Below are 25852 nucleotides of genomic sequence, written 5' to 3' on the forward strand. Positions count from 1 at the left end.
ATGTTTTTTTTGGAACTTTATATTATTTTTAGAGATTTATGATAACTGAAGTATATAATTCCCAACTGGTTATAGCTTCGTAACATTTTTTGTTATTGAAAATTTAAAATAAAAAAATTTAAGAATGCTTTTAAAGGTTAGATTTATCGGTTTGAAATCGCCAATAAATGGTGTGCGAAATTTGTGGATTAAATTTAACAGCATACTTTTAGACACCTTTACACGCGAATTCAAATCGCCAGAGATTACAACTAGTATTCTTGCTCTGTAGACTCACCTTCACATAGGTCCGTTCCGTGTCCACCAGCTCCATGACGACTTTGCGCAGCTTCTCCGCATCGGTCAGCTGCCGTGATGGGGTTAATGCCGTGGTCGACACCGACGAGGTGACCGAGCCGGTGGGGCTCGATTTCCGTGTTTCCTGGGGTGAACGACAAAATCCGGTAACCTTAACACGGTTCACAGGTCAGGTTCAAGTTGTAGTTGTTGTAACAGTGGTGTTGTGTGCATTGTTGTTGTAGTTGTTGTTGAGTTGTTGTTGAGTTGTAATTGTTGTTGTTTTGGTGTTGTGTTGATTGTTGCATGATGAGGAGTTATTTCGTGGAACGAAAAGGAACAAACCCAAAGAAAGAACAGAACGAAAAGAGATGCGAGCGCGTGAAAAGGAGACACCAAATAAATGACAATAAACAAAAATGAAGTTAGCCATGACAGAGATAGATAAGAACAGCGATAGTTTATAACACCAGGGGGGGGAGGGGGTGGTTTGGCTTGGATCTAGGTGGCTAAGAGGTAGTGCTAAATGGAAGTGGGGTATTCAAAAGGGGGTTGAAACGGGTTTCGGTTTCGGGCGTGGCCAAAAGCCCGCGGCCACTTTAAGGAGACACGGAGACAGCTGCGGTTCTAAATGACTGTCACGTCCTTGTCCGAGTTGTTGGTGTTGTGCTTTGTCCTCCATGGCTGTTGGTGTTGCGGCCAAAGTGTTTGTGGGTCTCAATCTCAAGTCCTCCCCCTGCAAAGTAACTATCCCACCCACAACCATTGTGTGTGTGAGTGTGTGAGTGTGTGTGTGCGGTTACAGGCACATTTGGCACTGACAGTTGACGCTTGACGGTTGACATACACAAAATACATACGAACATGTCGGTGCCCCATCCTACTATATATCTTACATCCACCCCTCTCATCTTATCATACCCCCTATTTTTGCATTAAGACTTAGTGGCGGCAGAGACTTTCTTCTTTTCTCCTATTTGCTTAGCTCTTCTGCTTCACCTACTTGCCTCTTTGCCACAAGAGAAGAGAACAAGAAAAAAGAAAATGATAACACTGGCAAAAAGTGTTAAATGGAGCATTCCTGATAAATTGACTTAACAAAAGGAGGGGCAAATGAATTTGCATTGTAAATGCCTAAACAAACAGAACTCAAACCTCAAAAAAGGTCTTGAACTTGCTAAAGGAAGCGGAATAAAATGCTTGGGAATTTTAAAAATTATTTTGGATTAGAATAGAAACAGGCTAAAACTAAGGGTTCACTGGGGAAAAGAAAGTTACAGCCAAAATCTATCTAAATACTTGCAAGTATTATAAAGTGCATGTAGATATAAAGTGCACTTTTAATAAACTACTTTTACATTTCTTTTATTGTAAGATTTTTTATTATTTAAGTATTATTCTTAGATCCTAGAAAAACAACCAGTTATATATTTCTTATAGAACATTTTTCTGATTTGGCCAAGAACCTGAACTTATACATCTTTCCACATATTTAGCTGAAGTTTGCTACCCATTTATCTTGCTGCAAGAACTCGTTTATCACGCTGCCATCACTAGGCTTCAGGTCCATCACTTTTCTTTCCCCCCACCCCCCAGATTTTCTTTCTGCCCTGCTGCAATTGCAGTTGTCATTGTTTGGCGCTGTTGTTGCCCGGCATTGTGGAGACATTTCACTTTTATGCAGTTGCACTTTGTGTATTGTTAGTGCCCTCTCTTTCTTCTCTTGCCACTGCACCACACCCCCCCCTCGCTCTTTCCTTGGTTGTTGCAGCTTGTTCTTGTCTACTTTTAACTGTTTTATTGTTCTGCATTCTGGGGCTGAGCTGAGCTGCGCTGCGCTTCTGATTTGCATAAGCGACGCCGACCCAAAAGCCAAAACTGCAGACAGGGCGGGCTAAAAAAAATGGTAGGGAAATGGGGGGTTTTCCACCAGGTGAGACAGGTGCAACAACAGTGGCAACATCTGCGGCAGCTCGCTTCTGCTGGCTTTTGGCGCTGAGTGCCCACATTGTTGCCACTGGCCTGGCCCAAAGATGAAAAATTTGAAAATGTCTTGAATTTTGCGCCCAGCCTCTTCGCTCTTCGTTCTTCGTTCTTGGTCCTCTGTGTGAAATGTCAACTTGAATTAAAAGGATTCCTTATATAACACAACACCCTCTGCCCCTTTGGCACCCCTTTTGTGCCCCTGCCCCGTCTAGCTCCCCGCAGTGTGTTTGTGTGTCACAGTGTTCAAGTATCATTAAATGAAGTGGGTTTCTGCCAGTTTCGAGCACACTTGGGGAAAGCATATCCAGAAAACAAAGTGCATTCTGTGGCATCTTTGCTTGTTGTTCTATCTTTCCCAGCCCAACGTCTGGCCACCTACTGAGAGAAATAATCCGCAGTGGAATGGGAGCATCTTGAGATAATATTCAATCGGCTTGACTAGCCATCAGGTATTTACGGAAATTAAATAAAATTTAAATGGACAATTAAATGTGTTAAAATAAAAATAAATATTTCTTCAAAGCAGATAGAGCAGATTTTAAAAGAATGACTAATTTTGTATCCAAAAATAATTTATCTCAACATTTTTAAGTTTGATAAGTAAACGGATTTTTGCTTTTAAGTCTTTAACCATTATTTAAATATAATAACATTTAATAATAATAACAAGTTGTCGACTTTATTTTGAAATGCAAATTCCAATTCATTTTTTAGAAACCACTTGCTGATTTAAAATCTTGATCAAGAAACCATAACAAGCTGAATCTAATAAAATCTTGAAAAATTATTTATAAACATTTATTAAGAATAAAGTTTTTTTTCAAACTTTTTCTCTCCATGTAGGCATATCTGTTGTCCTGTATATATATATATATAGATATCCTTGATATTTTTATGCCAGTCACATTGCTAGCCGTGACGTTTATTGTTTGCTGCCTCAAGGAGAAGGAAGAGACGCTGCGGTGGCGGACGGGGATCCCCTCTTCTCTCTTCTCTTGGCGGCAGTGGCGACCCAATAGGCCAAATTTGCCATGACATCTTGAGATGTGTCGAGACACGCCTTGGGGCATAGAGCTCTCGGAGATCTCGCTTCCTGCTACGAGTATTCGTATTCCTTGCCACATCTTTTTGTGCAAATTTCAATTTGTGCACATTTCAATCACAAGTGCTCATTGGGGAGTGGCAAAAGGCAGAAGGAAGTCGGCCTTCCGAAACTGGAGTACAACAGCCCATATAACCCCATCCTTTAACCCCTTTTGGCCCCACCCCACCCCACCCCCTACTGAACGTTGTGTTTGGCGCTCGTTTTAATAGTTTCCGTTTCCGCTTTGCGAGTTCAAAGCAATTTGATTTGCCTTCCAAGTGGCAGGTTCCTGTGGGACGGACGGGTGGGTAAATATATACATATACATACTTAAAGGGGTGATATTGTGCAGGGGCGGTGCTGGGGGTCATGGGGGGTCGGGGGAGAGAGTTGTGTTTGCGTTTCCCAGTTTCCCAGTTTCATGAGGTCACCCCTCACCCACCCTCCTCCTCTTCTGATCCTCATCATCCCAATGATTTTCGGGCACTGCACTTACTTGCTCCGCGGTCTTTAGCAGATTCTCAATCTCAAAGCTGCTCGTACGCGACGTTGGCTTGGCCACGCCCAGTCCGCCCACGACCACGCCCCCGCCGCCCACCGCCAGCTGGGCGGCCATGGCGACGGGATCCACAAAGGAGGTGGCCGGCGAGCTTTCCGCCTCCGGCGAGTACAAATCCTTGCTAGTGCCATCTGAAAATTGGAGGGGAGATAAGCGAATGTTGTGATTAAGTATTATTATTATTACTACTTTTATTATTATTAGTTTTGGCCTGCCTCGTAATTAGTTGTGTGAGCAGTAGGTGTGTGTGTGTGTATAACAGGCGCCTGGAGAATATCGATTAAATGCTCGTTTTTTCGGTTATTTGTTGCTTGTTAATTTTAAATTCCATGTTTGTGCAGTAAAAAGCGAACGAAGGAATTTTAATACTGGCGAAAATGGCACGCCTTCACCCTCCTTTACTCCCTATTTTTTATTTCTCTGCCGCTCTGCCTGCCTCAAAGCCGAAAGTAATAACGACAAAAAACAGCCAGCAGCAACAACAAGCTGTAATGATTATTGCTGCAATGTGTTTGCCACAACGTCCACACACTAAAGGGCCAAAAGGAGGGGAGAGACACACGCTCTTAACCAACAAAAAATTTATGGCCCATACATATGAGGCCAACTCACTTGCACTTCCCAAAAAAGATACCGCAACTATTTTAGGAATTTTTAATCTTACAACATAGACACAGCCATTTCTTCAAGGAAGCTTTTTTGGGCCGAAACTGGCAAAGAGCTATCCAGACCACAGATACTGTATTGTTTTTGGGGAGCAAAAAGTTGCACAAAGTTTTTAAATATCAAGTTAAGTAAAGCAATAAGTTGCTGGAAACAAAAAATAGACAATCTCAAGAGTTTAAAAGTTTATATCCCAGAAGCGAATGTTCTTAGGAGGTTGTGAGTTGTCAAGGAAAAAAGAACTGAATTAAATATTATTTAAATTTATATCAATTTATTTTAAAATCTATAAAATCGTACAAATGACTTTTATTAAAGACCTTTTATTTTTCCAAAAATTAAATTAAAATTAATTTACAGTGTACTTTGGTATATTTTTCCAAGTTTCTGTGTGTTTTTGTGGCTTGTAGTAGAAGTAGTTTTGCCAGCGCCTAGGAAGCATTTAAAAATCATGTCCTTGAAGACCGCCTTGGTGTCCTGGTGTGGTGTCTTCTCTGCCCCACCATCCATTGTCTTCTGTTCTGTTCATTTGGCCCTTCTGCATGCAAATTTGCTGGCAACCAATTTTATGAACATTTTCCCTAAAATTTGACACCACACACAGTGTAAAGTGTGTGTGTAGTTATTGGAAATTGCCGTCTTATAAATTTCAGTTTGCGGTCTCCCTTTGCAAATTGCACGTAGTCCTGGTCCTAGGACTTTCACAGGGTCCTGGGTCCTGGCACAGAAGCCTGAGCTAATAACTCGTGGACGTGCCAAGCCGAATTTGTCGATGGCAAATAACTTGGCCAGTTTTAGTGGCTTTAAATAAAGTAAGACTTGCAGTTGTTTATGGCAGGAAGATACGCTCGAGGAGCTCTCAACTTGGGCCACTTTTTTGTTTTTGTTCATGTTCTCGGGTTTTTTTACGCCAGGATACTAAACAACTTGGCACAAGTCCTGCATAGTTTCTTGGGGGTTAATGATCCCTTGAATGTTTGCAAAAGTTTCTGAAGGAAATCCGACTCGTTTTTCGGTGAGTTAACTTGGTTGGCCTAACTTTTTTGGGGAACTACATTTCCGTAATTTAATACAACTAATTGGCAAGATTGCAGGTGAGTTATCAATAGAATCGTTTTTTGTGGGATGTGAAAAATTTAATTGAAAATTGGTGGCTTTCGAAAAAAGTGCAACTCTCCCTGTAATCAGTTACTCTACTTTTGTCTGCCTTTATTGTCCTTTTAACTACTCCGCCCAAACTTTTTGAGCCACCAGGATGTGTGTCAAAAAAAGGATTTATATATAAAAAATGGAGAAATAAATATTAATACACACACACACACGAACGACTCTCACACATATGCATGCATATATAGAGAGTCGTTTAATTTCTGCTACAATTTTTGTTTTGTTGTTATATTTTAATTCTTTTTTTAGTGTTCGTTCTGTGCCTTTTAATTGTTTGCCGCAACAAAAAAGTTTCATTTTGTGTGTTGCTGCTGCTGTTGTTGTTGTTGCTGTTTGTTTTGTGTTCTTAGCCACTTCGGCTTTTTGAGTGCAGTGCAGCGTGCGTGTGTGTGTGTGTGGGCGCTCATATGTATGCTGCAGTTTGTAATCCTGTAATTATGTAGTCGGTTGTTGCGAAACGACTCACACACACGCGCATCTCTCTCCCTCTTTACTTATTGATGTAATTGTTGTTGTTCATGTTGTACACCCACACTCTATGCCTCTCTCTTTCGCTCATTCTATGGCCGTCTCTTTCACTGGCCGTTGTCTAGAGCCAGCATTTAATGCGAAATGCAACAAAAAAAATATATAAATTACTTTAATGAACTTTACAAATTCGCATGCATGCCCGGAAATGCGCTTTTTCGTTTCCTGCCACACACACACACATACGTAGCACAGTATTCAGGGATAAAGGATAACGAGAGGCAGAGGCAGAGGCAGACGCACCTCAACGTCAAGGCTCGTATAACCGGACCCCAAGCCATACATATACGGATACGGACACGGAACCGTAAAACCATAGCCGTGATTAGTATGCTTTTGTTGTACGAGTGGCTGATGAATGCTGCCTGTGGTTTTCCCCCATTTTTCCCCTTTTCCAGCTTAAATGTTTAAAAACGGCCGAATTCGCTCACACAACAATTTCGAGGTTACCCGTGGGAGAATTCTTTCGGTTTTGCATGGGTGCATTTTCGCTTTTCGGGGTGGAAAATGGTATGTGGGTACTTACTCCAACCGGGGGCCGGAACAATCAGTCCAGTTATCATCTCCTCGCTCATCACCGGCGGATCTGTGGGTGGCGGCGGGCAAACGAGCGAGTCAATCATATCGTCCGTAACCCTCATGATCCCCACTAGATCTGGTGGCTCTGTGCGCGAAGACCTGCGGAATAACGGAAAAGAAAGGGGGAGAGAAACATAGATTATAACCGGGTATTAACATAATTTCCATTGCTGACCCTCTTGTTAAAAAAAATGTTTAATGCTGAACACCACCTGTACGTATTCTCAGGAAATCAATATTAATTAAGATGTAAATTTTTGCCATTTTTTTTAATCCATATTTATGAGATATAAAAACCTACGTGGTGCTGCTTTAAAAATATATTAAAACTTTTTCTCAGAACCTGATTAAATTGGAAATTCCAATTGTTTTTTAGTTGACACATCTATGTAAATTGTTACAATTACAAAGAAAACAAGGGAGCATCTTTGTGTTTTTAATCATATACCATTTTTTTCACGTGTAGTATTTGCATAATTTCCGTTCCTGACCCTCCTGACAAATCCAAACAAATGAACGTATAGCGACACCTGGAATGGATTCCGGACTACCGACTGCGGACTGCCGTGACCTTTTTCTGTGTCAGTGCGCGAAATTAGCAAAAGATGCGGAAAATGCTCCCAACGTGCATAATTTGAATGGATGGCTATCTGGAGTGGGTAAGGGGGAGGAGGTCAGGGGTGAAGCTGGGCAGGAACGGGCGCATTTGGCTCTACAAACGCTTAGCACAAAAGCTTTTCTGTTTTCGTTTGCCATAAAGAGAAGCTAATTAGGCTATCAAAATGCCGTTCGGCTCGCCCGAAAGGTGATGCAGGGGGTGGGGTTTTTGAAGGGGTGGGGGGTGGAGAATGGGGGATGGCCGGTCAACGAAACGGAACCAAGTGAACCCACCGACCACGTTCTAACTGCATGGCAAGCGAGAGAACGTGAAGTGGCAACGTGTTTGGGTTACGGCTTGTCTCCCCATTTTCCCCGTTTTCCAAACGTTTTCCTTTCATCCCCTCATCCCCTACCCCTCCACCACGCTCCGCACACATTTTCCAGCTGCGGCTTGAACTTGTTGTTGACTTTGCTGAAAAACTATAAACCAAAAATGGTTCGAGAATGTACATGGAACATTTTTCGGTTCAAACTTCCTCTTTTTTTTCTCCTTGTTTTTTTCCGATTTGTTGCGAAACAATTTCTGCCATTGGTTTAGTTTCCATGTTTTTTTTGTTGCCCCACCGCTCAATGGGAAACTTCTTATGGTGTAACATCATCAAAAATTGGCAAAGCTTGTCGATTGTTGACATTCTGGGGTGTGTGAACTTGATGTGGCTTGTGGCCAGTCGGTTGAGTGCTGTCGTAGTTAGAAAGCCCTGTGCAGAATGTTTTTAATTAACAACATCAGCTGCTGCAGGTTGTGGTTTTATGCGACTTTTTGTTTTTAAGCTGGCAATGGCCATTAATGAAGATCTCGTTGGTGATGCAGCAGCAGCTGCTGTTGCTGCTGCAAGCGATATTGGTTTGAAATCAGCTGAAATGTGTCAGTCAGTCAGCCGTTTTTGCCTTCACTTTTATGAGCCATATAACATAAAAAAGAACCCGGGAAATGGACACAAATCTCCACACAATGGTAGAACAATGGGCGAGATATTGCATTACGCTGTCAGGGAGCTCACTGCCCTAAAGCTAATTGACAGCCCAGCCTGGCCGGGTGACTAAAATAGTTAATTAATCCGTGTAACTGAAATTTAAACAATAGACTTGGCGCCCAACGTGGGGCATGGGGGGCGAGGCGGCGTATACTTTATCGCCGGCCATTCAGATCGAAACATCGAAACAGATGTTAAGCCGGGCATAAACAGGAACAATGATGGCCTGTGGCTGTCATAACTTACCGCATCATCATGCTGAGCGATTGTTCCTCCTGCAGGACGCTCTCCAAGTACATCATATCTAGATCGGACACAATTGCGCCATTGATGACCATTATTTCGTCTCCTTTGATAATGCCTGCAATTGGTGGAACAGCAGTGTTAGTTAGTTGTGTGTGGATACATGTATATATTGTATTGCATATAGGTTGAGTTTCTGCCATGGTCATTGTTACTTTTCAGTCTCGTTCCTAGTTCTATTCCCTGTGCCTTAGACAATGGGCTATGTTCTGTTCGGTGGGGGGGTGGTATCTAATGCTGCCTAGCAATCAAGGTGGTTCTGTGGGGCTGGAATCAATGTCTGACAATTGTGCGGCTGCTGTGGACCACTGACATCTTTTATGTAACAAACGATAAGCGGAATGTCTTCAGCTGGTGCTGGTGCTACTGCAACGGCAAATGCTGCTGCGGCTTCTATGCTCGTAAAACAATAACAACAAGAGCATTGTGGTTTTTTGCATTGTTCATACGCCACGTTATCCCAGTGCCATCGGTGCACTAAGCGAATTAATGTCTTGGAATTTATTTTTCTCGGACTAATAATATTAGTTTAATTTTTACTATTCAAACAATAACTGCATTAAACTAAAAGTAAGCTTAAAACTTCTTAAAGAAGGAATTGTACTTCTTAGAAGTGAGATAACAAAGTTCAATATTTTGGGGAATTTTCTTTTAATATTATTTATTTTTCCCAGTGCCTTTCCCTATATCTGCTCAGCGTTCGTTAGCATTTTCTACTTTGTCTGCATGACTCGTCTATCATGTGTGTGTTTGTCCCAGTCGCTGGCAGTGTTTTCTACAGCATTTATTCTAGCCATGATGTTGGTTATTCCTTGTTGCCTGCTTCGACCTGTCTTACCCCCCTTGGCACTCCTTGCCACCCCCTTTACCTTCCTTTCCCTTCCTGTTGACGACATGCATTCAGTTGCCTGCAGTTGCAAGTTACCAGTGTCGCTTATCATTGTTGGTGCAGCAGTAGCAACATTTTCTTAAGGCAAAAGTTCGATAGATAGACAGATATATGCTCGAAGTCCGCCTTGTGGCAATATATATTTTACCTTTTACCTGTGCCACACCTTTCTGTTTTCTGCTCCCCCCTGCATTTGTTACAATTTAAACGGATTTTTACATCTTAATGCTGGCAAAGGCATGACACATGCGATTTACCATACAAAATGCACAAATGTACATATAGAATGTGTGTATGGTATATATGGTATGCAAGTGTCGTGCTGTACTTTATCCGGGGGATTATTTCTGGCTCTGGGAGAAGACAAATTTTATTTATATTGCGGTGGCTCCTATGCCTTATCCCCTTATATCCCCATTTTTACCCCCGATTTGGCCCGGCATATGCGTTGTCAACACGTTCGCTTTGCTGTTTTCCAGTTGGCCTGGCCCAAAAGAGGAAGATGAAGCTGATGCCGAAGCCGAAGCCTGAGCAAATTGTTATTCCATGTTTGCCAAATGCTTTGCCACGCTTGTTTTTAGCGCTGCTAAAGTTGCACCAACCACTCCAGCCGAACTTTGTGCACTTGCAGTTTAAGAAGTCTTGGCTGGGAAGCCAAAGACCCAAAAACCCGAAGACTTTAAGACTTTTGCTTAAGGAAACCTCGGGGTTTTCCTTTCCGTTCCTTCATTTCTTCATCAGTCTTCATCTTCATCAGGGCCACCGCATTTCCTCGCAGTTCGTTACCATTCCACAATTAGCCAAGCAAAAGTGGCCAGAATTTTCCGCTCCCAGCCACATTTGCATTTGAAAGCTGCGGTCAGGATTTGTTTTTGTTTGCCACGTTTGTTTGTTCCCCTCCATCGAGGGACTGCGATTGCGAATGCGAACTTTTGTGCAATTCGGTCGTAAATGTTGTCTTATTCCAGCCTGTCCGAGCTTTGTTTTGCGGTTGCTGCTTAAGAGTTGCGTCTTTCGACATGCTAATAGCCATTAAATTCAATTGTGCCCAGCTTCCTTTCTACTCTCTTGCCCCTTTTTGCCCCTTCAATCATCTCCGGTTAGTGGTGAAAAACGGGGGCCCAAAGTTTCCTATTGCGTTCTGCGTTTTGCAAATGTAAATGCGAGTCCTGAGTCCTTAATTTATGCATACACACGCCACTACAATGAGTGGGGGATATTCTAGCAGAGAGCCGGCCAGATAACGCTAACGGTAGAGGGCTTAAAGCCGCACTTAAAGCCCTACACATTGTATTCGTAACAATATTATAGATATGGTAAGGTATTGATACCAGGGAATTAGAGTCCAGTAAAAGATTTTTTCATGACTAAGTAATGGACTTTCTATTAAAACTTAACTTAGCTTTACAACATAACTGATATTGCAAACTCATAGATCTATTTTTTCTAAACTAAATAAAAATCAATTTTAAAATAATAATCATCTTTTGAGGTCGTCTGATCTGTAGTTGTTCCTTCAAGCCGTTCCCGAGGTATTCTAATTTGAAGTTTAAGAAATATTTTAAAGTTCCTAACTTAAACAATTTAATTGCACAGTAAAATGGACACCAACAAATTTAAAAAATATCACATGTAATTCTTACCCAGTTTTGTTCCTCACTTCTCATTATAATTAGTCCCTAACCTTCCAAACGTATACGTAATATTTTCAGGTAATTATGTTACAAAAAAGTTACCTAATTGACCTGCTAACTCAAGCTGATGCAATAAGATCAATGCTATAACTGCTTCAGTGCCAATTCGCCGTAATTTAATTAAGCTAAGGCTTCCTGCATTTCCCTGCCAACGAATGCAACATTTGCTCAATCGTAAAACTCATTAGCACAACTCCTTTACCGCTTCTCCTCCTTCCATTTTTGTTGGCAGTCCAACTTTTTACCTCCCTGTGGTTGACTTTTTTCCTTTTTACCTTTCTTTCTCTTTTTTCTTTTTAGTGTGGAGGGAGTATGGGGGATACACTCCTTCCGGGGAATTTCGTGCGCATTGTTTCATGGATTTTTGATTCGTTGTCGCCTTCAAAAACCAACCAAATGAGCGCCACTCGCACTCGACGTGCTTAATGAGTTTTCTGCTGTTACTGCAGCATGAAATGTTCTTTCGGTTCATCACTTTGCCAAGTGCAGCACTGCAGTTTTTACCACCTGGCGGGAAAAGCGGCTCCTCCTCCTCTCTGCCTGTCAGTTCCATAATTTAAGGCGCTGTTCTAGTGGCATTTCGACTACATCCACTTGACTCCGTGGCGTTGTCGTCGTCGTTCTCCTACCCGGCAAATGCAAATGCCAACTTAAGTTGATTTTAAGTGATAGAAAAACAACAGGGAGGGGTGGGTGATGTGGATCTCGGATGCTGAGACGGCTCACTCTCGAGGAAAACCCCTTTAAGGACCTGCAAGCCGCCGTTGCCGCAGCCGAAGTAAACCGTCGCCCACACCTGGCAAACATTTCGAGTGCGCTGCTCATCACCATCATCGTCATCGTGGACCTCCCCCTTCCGCCCCCCCTCCCCCTGGAAAACCACCCATTCACCAGGTGGAACAAGCGCTGACAGTTGACTTTTCGCATTGCACGCCCCGAGCCTCCCCTTTTCGGGCTCAAACTCCACTTGACTCGACTCGGTCTCCCTTGTAGACCAAAGTGAGTTTGCTCAAGTTTCGTCTTGGTGCTCTCCACTTTTTTTTCCCCATTTCTTTTTTGACATAAAAGTGAAAAGCATTTAAATATAAAAGCAGCAAGCATACAACTACAGAAAAGAGCAGGCGGCGAAAGGCAGGGGGCCGCTACCTGGGCACTTTATAATTTTACTCGGCAACATTGGGCCACATTGTTTCGCTGGGGGCGCCAGGTGAGTTGTAGTAGTAGTAGCAGCAGACTAAAGTGGACTGGAGACTGAAGACGAAAGCCTGAAAACTGAATACTGAGTACTGAATACTGGGAGCCTCCAATCCCCGGAGACTCGGAAGACAAAGACTCTATTTCATTTCCTTGCGTTCCGCTGCGTCACCTCAATGGCATAAATTAAATGCACGATTTCATCGCCTGAATGCGATTTGTGTCAAAACCCATTTTCCTGTCCTGTCATCTGTCTGCTGGATGGACACTCAAAGGTCCTTTGTCCTTTTTGTACTCACCATTGTGCATGGCCACACTCTTGTCCTCCACGCGACTCACGTAGCAGCACAGCTCGTCCTGGCGCTCCGCGTTCTCGATCAGCTCCGCCTCCACGGAGAAGCCCCACATCTGCTCCAGAGTGGTGCGCTGCAGCTCCACCTGGTACAGGATCTTCATGCAGACCTCCACGAACTCGTGATTATGTAGCTGTGGCAAAGGGAAACATTAAAGGGTTTTGTTAATTTTCAAGTAATTTGAGTTTAAAGCGTAAATGCCCCTCTATGATTATCCCAGATTCCACTAATTAGGTAAAGAAATATGAAGCTTTTTAAATGGAAATTTTGATACAGAACGGGGAGCCATTTTAATTATTTCGAACATGATTTTCATAAAAATTCTCTATCAATTTCATTAAAATACACACCATTTGTAATTACAGTCAAATATAATATTATAAAAAGTATCCTTCCAAAACAAAATAATTATTCTACATTTCTGGTTATACCTTTATTTTAATTAGTTTTAGCTAATAATATTTCTATAAATATTTGTTCATTATAAGTTAAACTAACTCTCAAATGATAAAACTATCAGCTCTGTTTATATCTCAGTTAAAAGCAGAATTTAAAGAATCCTGAAGTTCGATTTGTCTTGAGTGCAACTTTTTCAAAATTTATGAACAATTTTGGTAATATTTTTCCGACACGAAAGGACGACATATCGATGGAAAGTGAGTTTGAGGGCGCGAGTTGAGTGCCAAATTAGCCGAGTTACGCCAGCAATCATTGGGGGCAGGGGCAGGGGCATAAATTGATTGAGTGGAGTTACTGGGAGTTGCTCAAGTTGTTGTCGAAATTTATTGAACTGCCAACGGCGAAGGAAACTTTTTATCAAGCCCACTGAAAGTGCCCACCATCACCAGCACCACCACTCACATTCGCACTCGCATTCCAAACTCCATTTGCAGTTGCAGTTGCACATTTTTGCCATTTGCCAATTGGCCTGGCCCAGGCCAATATTTACTAGCTTGTTGTTGAGGTCGGAGTTCGGATAGTTAGGATTGTTAGGGGTCGGCAGAGGCAGAGCCAAAAGGCCGGGGGGTCGAAAGTTTTCAGCTAGCGGCTGACTTGGCAGCTGGCTAAAGTCTCACCTAGACTAATCGTGTGCCAACTGAAGGGGAAAAGGGAAATGGCCAACGGGAAAGTTCATAATTTATGGCATTATGTTTTTGGAAATCGAAGAGTAATAGCCAGAGTGGGTGTGGAGATGAGCTAATTGTGCAATTGGCTACTTTGTTGCAAGTAGCTGCTGCAGGAGAGTACACTCAGAAAATGAATCGCCCTGAATTTTAGAAAATCGCCTATGGATTTGCTTCACTGGCGATTTTTTTCTTTAAAATAAAAAAATTTTCTACTGGTAAAGAAAATTTTCTTCCAATTAATCAAAATTCATTAAATTCAAGAAATATTCCAGAAATATAGAAAAAAATCGCCAGTAAAGCAAATCCATAGGCGATTTTCTAAAATTTTTTTTTGAGTGTAGGGATTTATCCGAAAAATCTAGTTTGGGTGTGAAAAATATTAAGAGTACTTTGGAAAAAGTTTTCATTTTGAAAAGTGAAACATGAGCAGTTAGTTATAGCACTGGTCGACAAAAAAAAAGCCCAAGAATAAAAGCTACCAAACCTGAAAGGATTTTAGCTGTAGAGAACTACCTCATACTTGGAAACTTTCCATCACGTCGAAGTTTTGAGAAATCCGTGGTCAAAGTTCCAAATTTTCGATTTATAGGTACTTTTTGCGACTTAATAGTAAGAAAACCCTTTGTAGCTCAGAGCCACAATTTAGCGGAAAAGGTACTTGGAACCTTTAACTTCAAGATTGTCCAATCACAAAGTTGGGCGACCTCTACTTCTTTAGGTACAATGGATTTTACAGAAGTACTTTTTGTCACTTTTTTTCATCTATAGTAGCCTGATATTTTTAATGTATTGTATGTGTATGGGTCTCAGTTCAACAAGGAAAATATCAGGCTACTATACATGAAAAAAAGTGACAAAAAGTACTCCTGGGGTTGCATTTCTGCGCAACATTCTCTAAAAATTCCAAGAAATCACCTCACGCTTGATTATGTATTATTCACATGAATTTAATAATTTAAATCGGCATAATTAAATGCCACGCAGTTAAAGCTTACACAGGCATTCCACTGCAGTCCCATTAAATCTGCAGTAATTCAGGGACATCTTCCACCCAACTCTTTGAATATTCCACCCCAGACACGTTTCCAAATTCCATTTGCACAGCTCCACATGCAATTTCCAAGTTAAATTCGATAAGTTGAATTGAACTTGAAGTTGGAGACTGGCACCCTCTCATCCCTGAACCTTCATGGAATCTAGTTAGCAGAAGGGGGATGGGAATTTTCACATTCTGGCTTTGATTATGTACTTACATAATTTTCAATCAGATCGTTGCGATGCGGCACAAAGTAATTGTGATCCTCCATGTCACGTCGCTTCTTGACGCGCACAAAGTGCTCCATGGGATTGAGGTTGCGACGGGCGCAGGCGCTGGCGAGGAATTCCTCCACAGACATGGCATCACGTAGATAAACTGTCGAGTAAGCATTGTCGGGCATTGCAACTTTGAAAGTTTTTTCCGGTTCGTCACGTGAATTCATCTGGAAAAAGGCAGAAAATTCGATTGGATAAACAGACATATATACATTCGCTTGGCTCTATATATATTTATGTACACGTACAATGTCATTAAGCAGTCAGGCACAGACATTTGCGAGGCCCACACACAGATACAGATACAAATACAGATATAAGCCCCATACCCAGCACCCTTATCCACATCCATACCCTCGCTTATTCTCGAATATGGCCACACGGAAGTGAAAATTGAAAAATAGCAAACACACACATTTGTACCCGCAGTCGCTGCCCCCCGACCCCCTGAAATGTAATGAAAAATGTCGCCAGCAGTAGCTCAGGCATCGGTAAAGGGAACACAGAGAAAAAATAGACAGGAGCAGTCCAAAATCAGGATAATTGACTCAAAATTAAATAATCTGATAAGTTTCTTCGAAACCCTCTAATATAAACCAAAATAAAGTCTGCGCTTGGTGTGAAAATTAAGAAATTAAAATCCGGATCCTGCTAACCCTTTTATTAATATTGTAGCTCCTCTTGATATATATCAAAAAATTTGTTCGATTTTTCTTGAATATTAATATTCCGTTTATTCTCTCAGTGCAGGAGCAGTCGCGGATCCGGACAAGCTGCAGGATCTGCTGCAGCACCGAGTTGAGTTTGAAGAAAACTCAGTTAAAATGCTTAACCGTTTCCACAACGTCATCGTCATCCAATGTTAACTCGGTGATGAGGCTTCCTGCTGCTGCTGTTCGTCCTTTTCGTCCTGCAGCTCCTAGTGCTCCTTCCCGAACTGCAACTGTAAACGAATCAGGTGGCCCAGCTGCCAGTTGTCGGCTGCTGGAAATTGCATTTGTATTGGCAGCCATTGGCAATGGGTTCGTTCAAGTTGGCAGCAGCAGTTCCGCAATTCCCCCCCTAGCAAGAGGTCCTGGCCAGGTAATACACCCACACTAACATACACACATACAGAGGCAGGACAATTGAATTAGTTTGGCAGTCGGCAAAGGGCTGCTTCTCACTCACGGATCCCAGCTACAAGAATTGACGGAGAAGCTCCGTTTGCATTTGCATTGCATAACAATTTTGCATATCGATTACGGGATCATTACGCCAGACCAAATATATCAACTTTATATTCATGGAAATATATGTGAATTTTTGCTTTCATTTATGAGAAATGTGGATTATAACGAGCTACAGGATAATAGGTCAAATGGAACCTTTTAAGTGCCAAAATATATAAAAATTAACAATTATAAACAGCTATTTAATTTAAACAAATTTTGTTTTGCCATTCTGATCGTTGTTTATCTTTTTAGTAAAAAACCCTATACATTTTTATTTTGCTAACTTTTTTATTGAAAAGAGAATAAACCAATTTTGTATAAGCAATTTGCTAGATAAACATGTTTTGTCAAATACCAAAAACACTTTAGGAATGAAAGCTCTGAACTAGTCATCCAAGAAGAAGTAGGTTGGTAAATTGAGTACTTAAAAGTCAATTTTATGATTTCCATTGTCAACATGGGAAAATGTTAATCTGTCTGTTCCTGATTTCGAGCACCAATTGTCCTCACATTTGCACTGTATCGGAGATTGGAGCCCTAAAAGACGATTAATTCTGCACGAACGCTTCTCGCACACTTAACTCTCCTGACTAATTAACTTTTGATTGTTCCCGACTGAGTCCCCTTAAGGCCAGGAAATTTTCAGCTTTCTGCCATTGTCGATGGACAGCTTAATTAAATTTTAGCCAGGGTATTTCAACTTTTGCGAGATGGTTATTTCGACTGCCGTATAACTGCTGCACTGCCGATGATAATTTGCTTTGGAAAGCTTTAATTTTATTTGCCATTTCTGAATTGCAGCTGCAATTTCTGCTGCACTGCAGTTGACATGTTCGAAAAATGGCCAAGTGAAATGCAGTTACACGGCGGTAGATGTTGGTAGTCGGGGAATTGGCTGGTAGTCGGTGGAAATATATGAACCAAATCAAATGCACATTTTTCAAATTCATTGAATTTGCAGCGCATTTACAACGCAACAACTCCGGGTCTCTCATTTCATTTGTTTTTCCCTGGCAATCCGAATGCGAATCCAACTTTTTTCCCTATTTTCCTTTTTTTTTGCAACCGAATGGCAGCGTGACTGCTGATAGAAGGTGAAAAACTGGGTGGAGGCAATTGTGCAGCGTTGGCAAATTTAATTGGAAATGAAGTGCACGCCGGGCAGAGCGAAGCCGAGAGTGAGCCCCATGAAATCCGAGTTGTGCACAAGATTATACTGTCAATAATCGAAATAAATTGAATTTATGAAATGAATTTCATTACAAACACGAGATATGCACAAATTGGTTATACTAATTGAAGCTTAACAAACAGCACAAGTGAGTCCTGTCCTGCTAATCGACTGTCCACATTGAGGTTGATATAATAAAATGCCTCCGGGCTATTTGCTTATTTGCTGGAATTTAAACATCTCTTCGTTCTGCGGACGGACCGCTTCTCGACTTGATTTAGATTTGATTGTGTTGAGGTCATTAGCAGGGGAGGGGATGGGCCGGCATCTGATCACCATTTGAAATGGACTCCTGCATTATTCACTTAAAATATGCAAATATTTTCTTTTGCCAAGTCAACTTGGGTATTTTTTCTCTCTCCTTCTTTTCCGCGGCTTTTCTTTTGCCTTTTGCGGAGGGGAGAAATAGAGACGAGAGACCCTTCATAAATTTCATTATTCTTTTTGTAATTTTTGATGGCCATTAAATGCAAATTATAAAAGCCAAAATACACAAAAACAGCAAAAGTCTAATGGACAGGGGCGTGGCCAGTCGACATATTTTTTTTTTTTGGCGGCCATCCATTTAAACATTAGCGCTCAATTTAGCTTTTAATGCCGTTTCCGTTGCCTTAAATAAAAATTCAATTACTCAGACACACACACACACGCACACGCACAGCTATAAACACACAAACAGTCACGAGTTGTGCCGTAAATGCGTTTAAAATTGAAATAATTTTATTACCCATACGCCCCGTGGCCGCACATAAATGCACACATTGATGCGGGGACAGCCATGAACGCACATAAATGTTTGTGTATATACACTCAAACAAAAAGTAACCCTAGATTTTTAAAGGTTCGGAATAATGATATTTTTAAAAATATATATATTTCACAAATTTGGAATTACTTTTAATTATAAAACATTTTCTGAAGTAAAAAATGTATTAAAAATAAATAAGTAATTAAACCATTGTAACTACTGTCTAAATTTTTTCATTAAATAATTAAATTAAATATCGTAAACAAAATAAACAAACTCACAGAAAGTAAAAACATAATTAAAAAAACGCAGAAAAGCTTTTCCGTATCCTAATGATTAAAATATTTAATTTAAAAAATTTAAAATAAAATACATATTTTTTTAATAATTTTAATCAGGGACCGAAAATAATGATTATTTTTTTTGAGTAAAAAATAAAAATCTCCATTTAATGATTATTTTGTAAGCAAAAAAAATATCGCTCAGAAATAATGATTATTTTGTGAGCGATATATTTCGCTCAAAAATATCACTCAAAGTGGGATTGCATCCGTCCTACGCGGAATTTTACAAAGATTTAAATGTGCTCTTGTAGGTAGAACCACGGAGCACATATTCCGTTAAGAAAAAAATAAATTTTCTTTGTATAAACCGCTTAAAAAAAAAAAAAAAAATCATTTTTGTATAAAAACACTTTCTGTGGGAATCGAACTCGTGCTTACAGCTCGGTGGACCAACACACTAACACCCAGCCTACATGTCGGGTTGGATCTAAGTGGAATAGTTCATAACATCTTGTTAAGTCGTTTTACTAATAAATAAATGACATAAAGTTCTAAGGTTGATACAACTTGTTGTATTTAAGCATACCTCATGTCAACTAAAAACCGCGTTTTAAAAAGTTTATACAAAGAAATCACCTTCTTTTATTAACTCGATGTGTGCTCCGTGGTTCTACCTACAAGCAGAAATTTAAAAGTTTGTAAAATACCGTACAGAACGGCTGTAATCGCACTTTGAGTGATATTTTTAAGCGAAATAATATCGCTCACATAATAATCATTATTTCTGAGCGATATTTTTTTCGCTTACAAAATAATCATTAAATGGAGATTTTTATTTTTTCACTTATAATGATTACGGTCCCTGATTTTAATATTAATTTTTCTATACTATAACCATATTATACTCTACTTTTTTGAGTGTACACCTGTAGTATTTGTGGGATTTCACTCACCTGCATGGAGCGACGACTGGAGCCGCTGTTGGACCGCGACAGCATCGGCGGTCGCCGCTTGGTGGCCCCGCGTCCGGCGAGCAGGTTATTGAGCAGCGAGGGCGAGCGGGCGCAGATGAAGGCGTGGAACGAGGAGACCGTGAACACGCCCAGCTTGTTCAGCGTGTTCTTCGTGGGACGCGACACGTGAGTCAGCAGCGACTGTTGAATAAATGACGAATGCGAAAAGTTTCAAATTAAATGTGAATACAAGTTATTTTTGGGACACACACAAAGACCCTGGCAGTGCCCCCCCCCCCACCCAAAACTAATTTCGTTATATTTACGATCCTTTCAGAGAGCATTAAAAAGCAGAGCACCCACACATACACATACACATACTGGTACGCTAGTACGTTCGTACACCTATGCAAATAAGCCTTTGGCATCCTGCAGTCGACTGAAGTTGTTCTCTTCACAGGTGCTGAAGTTGTTTGCATTTTGTGGTTATTAATAATAAATAATGTTGCTTTTCAGGCACACAACTGCACTTACAGCCCCGTGGAACTGGAACCGTCACCCCATTTTCCAGCCTGCCATTAAAAGCGCAATCAACTTTCAACCCTTTCAGTCAGACGAGTCAGTCAGTGAGTCCGTTTAGTTCAGTCAGCTCAGTCAGTCGGCGCTCGCAAATCCTTCTAAGGTTGCCAACAGTTGGCGCGGGCAAAGGTTGCCTTTAAGCCCATTTAAGATGCTTAAACTTTTGTTATGGAGATTAATTGTGCATGTTTGGGTTTTGATTTTGCCAGAGTACCGAAACGTAGCGCTGAATTGCCTCTTCCTCGGCCATTGTGCAAATAGGTAGAGGTAATTATAGACTACTCGAACCCGTAAAGGGGTTTAAACGGAATTGTAAACGGGTTTTGTTGTTAGAGGGATTTGGGCCAATGCCATTGTGCCGGTCTTAAGCTCTCGACCAGGTTGTGAATCTGCTTTTGATGTTTCTGTGAACCGTGCTAAAATTAAGCCTTGTGGTGGCTTTAGGGGCCATTGTTCTGGCATTGAGCAGTGATTAGAGAGTAGTTCATCAAGTTTATTTTGTGCTGAATTTCCTGATTAATTTCCCTGTTTTTAAAGCCGCCACGAGAGTAACAAAGGCAGGATTTAAACTAAAGCGAACTTTAATAGGTAATTTACTTGTAATAATTGTAATCTAAGCCCTTTGCCCTAAATTCTAATTAGAGTAGCTGCAAAAGTATTAGAAGCTCTGTAACAATTTGTTTTGTCACTTAATGCCCTTTTGAAAAGATTACTCTATCTCATGTACAATTTTAGAGCCAAACTTTATTTATTTATTTATTTATTTATTGTGGTTGTCTAAATAAAATATTTACATTGCTCTTTATTGACACTATAAAAAACAAATACTAGAAGAGACTGTACATCAAACACGTAAATAAATTACGACTTTGTAATCGGAAAAGTTGTAAAAGCTTTTACAATTTTGAATCTTTAAAGTTTTCTCTAAAATAACTTTTAGCAGAAACAAAATTGGTGTATTTTTTCATCCATTTATTTTAATTGTCCAAACAAGTAATTAAATCAAATGTATTAAGAAGTCGCGTTATTCCCCATGCAATAAATGGCGCCCAACGTGGGGCATTCTCTTCAACGGTGCCCAAATGTGGGCAATACTTTGTACCCTAACAACTGTCCTCGTTCAGGATGAATTATAAAGCCGCCAGCAGGCAGTGCTTCCGCCATTAATTGCATTTGACTTATCTCTCTGACAGGTCGAATTTTGGGGGCACTGGTCGACAGTCGTTTCTGGGCCATAAGCCATAACTCACCTTCGGATTGGGCAGCTCGCCACTTTGCAGCGAGGCCATGTAGCAGCGCAGCCGGAACTGCTCGCAGTGGAGCCGCTCCAGATTCTCCTCCCACTGCAGTATCTGCGTCTGGATCTGATGACGCGTCTCCTGATCGGTGACAACTGATTGCTGCAGTTCGGCCATGTGCTTCAGCTTGTGATCCTGCGGGGCGACAGAGGAAGAGGGGACATAAAACCGGGTTAGTGCTGGCATATGCATATATATAGGTACCAAAGTAGGGGCAAGGATGTGTGTTAGTCGTGCGGCACTGCGACACTCGTTGGTGGGTTATGAAAGCATCCGAGGCATGGCATCATTAGCATTTCATGGCAGCTTTGTCCCACTGCTGCTGCTGCTGCTGCTGCTGCGGTGGTTGCCATTTGACGAAAATACATAAATCACGCGTCATGTGCAGCTAAAATTTTCCAGCTTTTCCTCCCCGGATTTCCCCCTTGGATTTTCTCCCCTTGCGCAATTCAAATATCTCTCGCCTGCTCTGGCCTTCCATCCTTCTGTCCCTCTGATAGCTGAAGTGCGTTGGCAATGCACCAAAAAAAAAAAGGAAAATAAAAAAAATCCCCTTTCGACGTGGAGCCAACGGGAGCTGCATATACATGCCCCTGTTTTCATTACAAATACCGTTTGACTTCCGCCGCAGCTGCCCCCCCTTTTTTCGGTGGTGGGCCAGGCGTGGCACCAGAATTCAGCATTTGAAATCCCACTTTGGATCCCACTTTCACGTGCATTTATAGCACGCTTGCATAGATCTCACGGAGCACGTGATTGTTTCATTTTGGTCGCTGTTACAATTCAGCTTTCCCGCCGTTGTTGTTGCTGCTACTGCTGCTGCATTGAATGCGAGTCAGTAAGCTGACAATTATTTGCAGATGTAGATGCAGTTCCATGTTGTAGTTGCAGTTGCAGTTGCAGTTGCTGGCTGCCATTGCCATTGCAATGGCAACAGTGTGTGTGCCGTGGGCGTGGCAACAACCTGAATAGGCACTTTCGATGTTCGACATTTTAATGAATGTGTACACATAAACAGGCAGCGGCAAAAGGACCAAAAGGCTCGTCGGGATTGGGGTGGTGCTACCTGGGATTACGTGGGTAACTACTGGCACTGCTGCTGCGTATTTGAACTGTGCGACGTTGAGCCTTTTCAATGTTTGTTTTACGTGGAAATAAATCAAAGTTTTGTGCATTTTATTTGCACATTTCACCTACGTATGCTCGATATGACAACGTGTGCGATGCTGCGGTGGCATCAAGTCTGCAATCGATATGTGTGTGGTGTTGTGTGGTGGCAGTGGCACCCTCACTTAATTCAATTCCACTAAAGATGGCAATGATTCGTAGTTGTGGTCTAAGCCACAGCCATTCGGCAGGCATAAAGTTGGTTAATTATTAAACCAAAATCCCATTATGCACTGCGACCGCACACACACACACACAGAAAGCGGCTGAAGGATGTTCGGGGTGAGATTCTGTCTCCTTGAAGGAGTTGTCCTCCTCTTGGTCGCTGTCAATGGCACTTGGCACTTGAGGAAAGCTGCTTATTTGACAAACACAAACCGGAAGGAGGCTGGGTGGCCTCCTCCAAGAGAGAGAGAGATAGACCCACTATACACTATCTCGGGGCCCCGACTCAGTTTTTTGATTATTTACAACACAAAACTGTGTGGAAGGGAGACTTCCAGAGGGGCAGGCAACAGTTTGTCCTTGTCAAAGTAATATGGGCTCTTCCTGGCCCATAAATAGCTCTCGCCTGCTTGACCATTAATCGCCCTGGCCATTGTATCCATTGTGCTGCACTCCATCTCCCCTTTTGGAGCTCCCCGTTTGGAGCAGGCCCTTCAAGGGTTAATGGCAATGTTAATGGACTTGTAATTGCCATGCAATTGGGAGTGTAAATCACGCAAACGATAACTCCCGGCTGCGAATCGCTCCAGGGTGTTTGAACTCCACTGGGTGTCCAGTTCGAGAGAGAGAAATGTTCGCCGCACATGCAATGGAAATATTTGACAAACAAGGAACGCTATCTGCTGCACTCAGGAACAGTAGCTATTCGGTTCTAGTTTGCTGTCCTTTGTTTTGTACCAACGTTCAAACGTAATAATCCTATAGTGCCCATAGAATGAAACAAAGGTAGACTAAGAGGATTTCATTCGTTCCCAGAAAGCTCAAATTGCTAAATCTATACATTGACAATACAATATCAACACAGGGAGAAATATTCAAGCACATGGTTCTTAAATTGAAAACATTCGTTTTTAAAAACCGTCTGGGCACAAATGTACTTATTATTATTATTTAATATCAGAAAAAAATGGTGAGAAAAGTTTAATGGAGTTTACTCTTCAATACTTCGAACTGGACTAATTGTTTACTTGTTTATTATTAGCTTATTATTTTAAGAACCTTTTCATCTCAGGTGAGCTCGACAGAACTCTCTCTGTAAAGGAATAAGGCTTTTCCAGGTATAAAGGTTATAAAGTTGCCAAATTCAGAGAGATATTTAATTAAAAGGTGTGGTTTTATAAAGCCTATTGCTTAATGGCCTATTGTTAAAGAGCTCCTTTGTTTTCCTGCAGACGGTGCTCGTAATTTAAAGTCAATCTCCTTTCGGGTTAGGCTTCTTCCGTTTGGGCAACTCCCCACACTGAGTGAGAGTACCGCCTACCCATTATTTTGAGGCTTCCTTCCTCCCGGCCCCAAATCCATTTCACTGCTCCTCCTGCGGGAGGATATTAAGAGCACTCCCAGGACGAAACAGGGGATGCACTTGTGCAGCAGCAGCAGCAGGCTGGTCTGAGACTCTGGTCACGGTCTCGCTGCGGTTGCCGCTTGTTTTGACACATGTCACGCGCTAAGTGACAGCCCCAGCCACAGTTCGAGCGGCTCCTTGCCGGAGGATCCGAAACCCCGGCACCGGCTTGAGGTCCTGCGGACTCCCTGCTTTCATCTCAATTCCCGTGAATTTTATTATTGCTGCATAGTTGGATTCCCATCTATTTTCCCCATTTCCCTGGCCGTATCTGTCGCTCCTTGACGATGAGTTTTTGCGGTTCGCCTATTTAGTTGTCCTGCCTCCTCTCTCTCTCTCTCCTGCTGTCCCTGTCTTTGTCCCCCAGATCCTGTCCCGCTCAGTTGTCGTGCGGTCGTGTTCCTGTGGTCCTGCCGTTGTCTGTTGCGCTTTCATTAAGCGCCACTTGAGGCTGCCTCTGCCCCTGATGATGCCACCGTCCCAGAGCTCACATTTGTGAGCCAGCTACACGGGGCGAAAAGAGGGGGGTTTTGGGAAAATATCTAGGGGCTTCGCAGAAATAATGCACATGACGTTAATCTGATTGACATCTGATTTATGTCAGTGGCACTTATTTATTATTTTTCTCATTCCTAGTGCTTGCATTTCTCCAAGGGAATAATTATCTTTTGTTTTTAGAAATGTAAACCACATTTTCAGCGGGGGTAAGATAAACAAATGTGTTTATTTATAACTTTTTACCCGCATTACTCGGGAGTGCTATTATAAATGTGATATGTTTGAAAAATGATAAATCACATATCAAGAAAGATGGGTAGAATATTTTCCAAATCAAAAAGTACTAATATTCCAGTAATAAAAGTCTTATTTTTAATGAAAGCCAATCTAATTTAGGCCCCCAGTTTTTCCCCCAGTGTGTCAACTGAATCTGAAGCTGGTCGGGAGCTGCCATTGCCATTGCTAGATGTACTTGTTATTATTATTGCTATTCTTGTTGTTGTCTCTGGTCTGCCATTTCCGCTTGAGAGTCGAGAGTTTGGAGAGTTCATGGTTCTTGTTTTCTTTTTTTGTTATTGTTTTTGCTCCTGTTTTCGTCCCGTAGCTGCTGTGTTTTGGTTTGATATATGTTTTTACTCGGGAGTACAATTAAAAAATACATTTTACCATTGTTGTGTCCCCGTTGTCAGCATTCAGCATTCAGAATTCAACGTTCAGCGTTCAACGTTCCTCGCATGACAAGCCAAAGATGCTTGAAATGGCAAAACCACTGGTACAACACAATAACCAAGTGGGGCAAAACAATGGACTGAAATAATAATCATGCGACGGCAGTGAGGCAAAAGGACTAGAGGACTAGTACTCGTGACCCCGGTATCAGTTTATTTTGTTTGCCACTGCTAATGGGCCCTGTCCTTGTCCACTTCACTCCATTTCCACCTCAACTCCACTTCGGGCTCC

The 25852-nt window shown here is 41.7% G+C and overlaps 2 protein-coding genes across 14 annotated transcripts in view; both read right to left on the minus strand.

Moving 5' to 3' along the window:
* Positions 1-25852, minus strand: part of sif (still life) — an 88080-nt gene that overhangs the window by 15392 nt on the left and 46836 nt on the right. For 9 of the 13 annotated variants that reach the window (XM_044396021.2, XM_044396022.2, XM_070215440.1 and 6 more), the window contains 8 exons: positions 21610-21792; positions 19781-19981; positions 15290-15517; positions 12856-13042; positions 8723-8837; positions 6790-6941; positions 3843-4036; positions 278-448 (listed from right to left, as the gene is read on the minus strand). In XM_044396021.2, the coding sequence (XP_044251956.1) occupies positions 278-448; positions 3843-4036; positions 6790-6941; positions 8723-8837; positions 12856-13042; positions 15290-15517; positions 19781-19981; positions 21610-21792 (1431 nt within the window). The remainder of the gene's footprint in view (positions 1-277; positions 449-3842; positions 4037-6789; positions 6942-8722; positions 8838-12855; positions 13043-15289; positions 15518-19780; positions 19982-21609; positions 21793-25852) is intronic. The other 4 variants (XM_044396023.2, XM_017156851.3, XM_044396020.2 and 1 more) reach the window with 1 other exon arrangement.
* On the minus strand, positions 24594-24829 carry LOC108067708 (uncharacterized). The gene is given in 3 exon segments (XM_017156861.2): positions 24594-24654; positions 24656-24721; positions 24723-24829. Coding segments are annotated over 3 exon segments (234 nt in total).

The sequence above is a fragment of the Drosophila takahashii genome, chromosome 3L, assembly GCF_030179915.1.
Source record: "Drosophila takahashii strain IR98-3 E-12201 chromosome 3L, DtakHiC1v2, whole genome shotgun sequence".
Taxonomy (NCBI): Eukaryota; Metazoa; Arthropoda; class Insecta; order Diptera; family Drosophilidae; genus Drosophila; species Drosophila takahashii.